This window comes from Glycine soja, chromosome 20 (genome assembly GCF_004193775.1).
Source record: "Glycine soja cultivar W05 chromosome 20, ASM419377v2, whole genome shotgun sequence".
Classification (NCBI taxonomy): Eukaryota; Viridiplantae; Streptophyta; class Magnoliopsida; order Fabales; family Fabaceae; genus Glycine; species Glycine soja.
Window position 1 is genome coordinate 3,243,262 of NC_041021.1, and position 5,907 is coordinate 3,249,168.

At 40.2% G+C, this 5,907-nt stretch overlaps 1 protein-coding gene across 1 annotated transcript; it reads right to left on the reverse strand.

Annotated features, from left to right (window-relative positions):
• Positions 1-5,639, reverse strand: LOC114403198 (transcriptional repressor ILP1-like). The gene is made up of 6 exons (XM_028365995.1): positions 4,368-5,639; positions 3,549-3,716; positions 1,953-2,620; positions 1,494-1,782; positions 1,038-1,327; positions 1-634 (listed from the first exon to the last, which is right to left on the reverse strand). The coding sequence occupies exons 1-6, from the start codon at positions 5,517-5,519 to the stop codon at positions 451-453; spliced, it is 2,751 nt and encodes a 916-aa protein (XP_028221796.1). The 5' UTR covers positions 5,520-5,639; the 3' UTR covers positions 1-450.
• Positions 5,640-5,907: the final 268 nt, after the last annotated feature.

The following is a 5,907-nucleotide window of genomic DNA, read 5'->3' on the forward strand; positions in this document are numbered from 1 at the left end:
TAATGTTAGAATGAACCTTATACAAGTTATTTCATATCAATATCAAATGCAATTTATAATCAGATGAGTATGCAAAATTTTACAATGTCCTCCAGAGACTCTAGCATAAGCATTAGTAATGAAAAAAGTGGCCGGTAGGATAAAATGAGACTCCCTCTGAACCCCCAAAGTGATATGGGGAACACTCATTATTTGGTTCTTGGTAAAACTTCCCCATTGTGGTGCACAAGGAGCAATGGAGGTCCTCAATTAGGTCCAAATGTTCCATTAAGTCTTCATCCCTCTGTTGTGAGAGAGAATGACGCCTTCTCAGGATTTGAAATCATAAGCATACTCCGGATGAAGACTTGTGTAAAGGTCAAAAAGCTATCTAAAATTGCACTGTGGGTTAACCTAGGGCCAGACTCCACGACAAACCAAGAGACAACGAAACATGAATTCCAAGCAAGCTCACAATGCCTCCTTGAGATGGAAGGTTCTAGCCATGCTCCTAGCATGATCATATTCATTGAGGTCAACAAGTATTTTCTTTAATCGACGAGCTAGATGGCTTGTGTCACTCTCTGGCACATTTCTTCTCTCTAGAATCCTTCCAAGTGACAGCACATAAGTCACCAGAGGCTGCAATTTGCGGCTAAAACATGAGAAGGACAGAAGAAATATTAGATTTCTGGCCAAAAATCATAACAAAATAATAAAGGTAATACTCTCATTGTGCATATAAAAAAGATATAACAAATGACATTAGACTAGAGTAAAATGACTTTATAACCAGTAAGAAACAACTTCATTGTGATTATCACATCTTAACACTACATCCTCTACTCAAATTTCAAACAATCCCATTAGCCTCACTGTAAGTATGAACTTAATAGTACCCCAATTGCATGTACAATACCCAATTTACCTCGAGATAGAATGCAAACTGACAGTAATGTGATTCAAATGAGTCTCAAGTATGTGCATAATGTTTTATTCAAAAGAAACAAATGTAGTCATCAATGTCACAAAAATTCAACAAAGTACCATCAACATACTTTTTGTCTCCAATGACACTTGGACCAGACCAGACCCCAGATAGGGAAGCAATAATCCGTTCTGTTCTTGTTATTGCATCTTGAACATTTTCTGATATGACTCTTAAGTGAGGTAGAACTTTTCCGCACAAAAGTTCATCTAGAGCAACCTTCTCTAATACCGCCATTGAAAATACATCCTTCCACGAGCCAATATTTCTCAACAATCGAACAGACACACCAAACCGATACGCCGCAACTCGTGCAGCATCTGGAACAGCAGCTAGTACAGGCAGACTCCATGTTGGGACCTAAAAGGTAGACAAGATTAGAAAATGATCAGCAAATGCCTCATAATTCCGAGTATCTACAATACAAGCCCAATATAAATAAAAGAATCACCATACAGATCAACAGAAAATGAACAAAGAATATACTTCTAACTTGTAAACGTAAATGTTGGTTTTCAGAACATACTGTAAGATTAGCAACAGCATCAGCTAAGCGTGTTCGAATGGAAACTAGCAAATCAGCAAGAGCTTCACTTTCATGAGACACATGCTGCACAATCAATTTTGTAGCAGCAATAGCATTCACTGTTTCTTGTTGACTAAGCATGTCCCAGCAATGGGAAATTTCATAGTGCAGAATAGGAAGTGCAACCTTTTCCACCAAGTTTGGGACAAGTTCAAGGTCAGCATCTCCATCATCATGAACAAAATCTTTTCCATCTTCAGGCAAACCATAAGTGAACAACAATTTATACCTGATTAAGACAAAGAAAAACCCAATACAAAATATAAATTGATGGAAGGTAAAAGATACTTATATAACATACATCTATATATAATCAAGCTATGGAGTGCAATTAAGCGGCTAATACGAACAAGCTTGTGCCAATAAAGATGGTGAAAAAATTCAAGAATAGTTCAATACCATTTCATCTCTTGAAAATCTACACCCTTGTGGAGTGGATCCCACCTCAAGAGTTCCAATCTTACATACGGAGAGAAGATCAGTGGAAGACTCAATGACATATAAGCATCTTTATAGGTTGATGAGTACTCTCTTTTCCATTCTTCCATTCTACTTTTGACCAAGGATAGTTGACCATATTCCTCAGAAGCATCACTGAAAATCTCATCAGCAGCCTGCAGCACCAAATCACTTTGTGACTGATATGCTTGGCTCTCACTATCACTCTCATCAGTGCTTGATTCACCTTCTATTTTATGATCATCCCATTCCATGGATGTGACCTTATTATAACCAAATGCTAGTGACCTCTTGCGTTGACAAGCCTCGGCCCTCACTTTCATATTCATTCGTTTCTCAAGATTTAAATCTCTACCAAATTCATCTAACTTCACTGGCAGATCTCTTTGTTTTCTTACAGCAGCAAATGCTTCCTGAGCAGCAATTTTGGCGGCTTCCATATTGTTACCTTTCTTGATTAAAACTGACATTGCAGCTTTTACAGCTTCTTCTACCTCAACCATTTCATCATCATTGTTAGTGGCTCTTCTTTCAAAAATGGCTGATGCACGATCTTGATGAAGTTTCTTCATCTGCTCTTCAAGTTCCTCAATGTAACATGCTTTATGCTGAAGTAAAAGTCATAGCATAACAGATAACTTTAGTTACAGCCACAAAAAATGATACCATGCATAAAAGCATTCATAAATGACAAATAGATAATGATGGTTAAGTTTTAAATATCAAGCAATAAGAAAATATATATTCTTCAACATTATTAGAAGTATCACAGTCATGTTTTCCAAGTGGTTTTATAGCATAATAGTCAATCCTATGCGATGGAGCTGCTATAGGTGTGTTGCATTGTACCCCCTTCCTGCTTGTGTGGCCTGCTGTGGAACAGTTTTATGTTGCAGTTGTTGCAGCTCAAGTCATGGTCACTTTCGTGTGAAATCACAGCCATCTGAGTCATTTTCCACAATTGATAACAATGGTTAAATTGCAGATGTCTGACTCACTCTCTTTTACACTTTTGCTCTCCGTACTTGATTTATTAGTGACAAGAAAGAAGTAAATACAAAGACAAGGATATGTCAATATATCCTCAAACAAAAAAAAAAAGAGAGAAAAATAAGCTCATCATTGCATTAAAACTCTCTTGTCTCCTACATATAATATGTATTAGGTACTAGGTAGACTCCCTTAAGAAACCATGCACCAGACAGAGAGAGGACCAATTCTGTCCCAAAACAGATCAAAGGACTAAGAAAATTTCACTCTAGCTAAATACACCATAAAACTTTATATGTAGCCTATCTCCATAAAGCATTTCCACCACCATAAAGCAGCAACAGCATAGGTACCTCATTATCAAAGTAGTTAACATAAAGATGTAGGAAAGAAAAAAAAAAGAAGCAAAACTAATGAAATGAGATTGAAAAGAGAACTTAAAAAAATAATCTGGTGAACCCTGTTGGAACCTAATCTCTCTTAAAATTTAATTATGAAGGAAGACAAGGAACAAGGAGGACAGAAGAATACAAGAAATACAGTTACCTGTAAAAAGTCACATATATTTGTGACATAATTTCGGAGCTTTTGCATAAACCGGTACTTCTCATCAGCTACTACTAAAGAGTTTTCAAGAGCAGTGATGTTCAAAAGGGAGGCAGATAAATTTTCATCAGTTTTACTCAATGATGACATAGTTCTTCCATGAGATTCCTGCCACAGAAAATTTAAAAAGAAAGAAAAAAGCAATGAGATAATAAGAAATCATTGATAAGAAATCATATCAATGAACTAAAAGATAATTTTTTATACATTTCATGCCAGAGCAACTCTACAGTAATTATCTATCTGTGTACAGTAACATGTTTGGATGGTAAAATTTTAAATGCATATCATTGTTCTCGCCAAAACAGTGCAAATCCTTTTTGTTTTCATCTCCTATATGTTACAATCCTCTGGAACATGTTGGAAGCCTGTCGACATTCTTCTTTTAAATGTAATTAAAACAGAATTCATCTAATCAACTGTCAGGAGTCCCTCAACCAACTTGGCTAATTCTGACCACAATAACACTACACTATAATGACTCCTGACAAGTAAAACCAAAGACACATACCTAGATGGTGCAAATATCACAGAGAAGAAAAGATTCAACTTAGGCTCTGTTTGATTCAAAGGAGAGGAGCGAAGAGATTTTATTTTATTTTAATCAATAACAGTGTAAACATGATCTCCAAAAAGCAATGATAATAAAAGTGCAAGCATCATGTACCGTACAAAAGATAGGCAAGATCACAAATTTGACAGGTAACGATACAGCCTGACACACAGCCAATATGGGGACATGATAAACATACTCCATACCTTAAGCCTCCTCACATTCTCAAGCAAAGCTTTCCTAGCAGCCTCGGCTTGTTGCGATATAGGCACGACATCCAAAACCGGCAACGATTCAATTGCTCCTCCGATGCTGGGACTCACCGATGCTGCTGCACTTGGAACTGCACCATACACCTTTGCTGCAGAGGGAACAACAAAATTGTGCTGCAATTGAGCACCTTGCACAGCAGCAGCAGCAACATCAACCCTAGCAGACCCTTCATCCATTCTCTTCCCTAACCCCTTCCTAAACTGCTCCTCTTCCCACATCTTCTCCTCCTCATCGTCGTCATCATCCAGCACCTCTTCCTCTCCACCCTTGAACCTCAAATCCACTCTCCTCTCCTCCACCTCCTCAAAAACACCCTTCTTCCCACCATCCACCTTCTCCCCAAACATCGCAATCCGGCCCCTAAACTCTGGCTCCTCGTCGCTCAGCCCCTCAGCAGCGCCATGATTGCTCCCACCATCCAAGGAGATGTAATCCGGCGCGGCGGGGCGCGCCAGCCGGAGCCGCTCCCGCTTCGCCCGGATAGCTCTGATGGTTTCCTCATCAGGATAAAACGAGTCCTCCTTGTTCTGAATGCCCACGGTGGCCAATTTGGCTTCAACTTCTCTATGCTCGCCTTCGGAATCGGAATCGGAGTCCCGACCCTGGGTCTCCGGACCTAAGGGTTTCACGTGTCCCTTCAATACGATGACAGGCTCGGAGGAGGGTTTGGGATCGGAGCGAGAGGAGCTGCTAGAGACCAACGTTCGCGTGTTCTTCTGGAGCTCACGTAGGGCTTCTTTGGTGTAAGTTCCGGCTTGCGGTTGGACGTTGGTAGGGACCGAAGGGGAAGAGGTATGCGCGATTCGGTCCTTGAGAGTGGTGATTTTGTGAGAGGACGAGGGTTTTTTGGCGGTGGCGGCGGTACGGTGGGGTTTGGAGGCGCGTGGACGCGGGTTTTCGTCGGTTTCGTCTTCGTCATCGGCGAAGCTGAGGAGCTTGGGGGCTTGGGGCTTCTTCTTGGGCTTGGCGGAGGAAGGGGGCTTGGAAGGGAGGGTGGTTGAGGTGGTGTCGCCGTCGTTGTCGTCGTTGGATTCGGTGTCGTCGCCGCCGCGGCGGCGGAAGTTGCGGGATTTGGCGGTGGACATGAGCGAGGGTTCCGGTGACCGGATGTGATGGTTGGAGTGAAGTGTTTTGGTGATTATCGGATTCTAGGTTGAAGTATAGAACATATTGTGAGGGAGGGAAAATCACCTGATACTGAACGTAAATTTGGTGCCAAATCGTAATTTATAGTTTTTGCAAGGACGTTGTTGTGAAATTCGATAATTTGCGGGAGGGTTTCTTTTAATCGGAGAGTACTAATCCCTCGATTTTAATTGATTATTTAAAAATTTATAATTAAAGGCCACATTCAATATGGTGAATATGTGATTAGAAAACAAAAAATATAAAAGAGTGGAAACTTAACAAAGATTAAGAGTTAACACGATTGTTAAGGTAAGAGAGCAAAACATATCTTTTACTTTTGCGAAA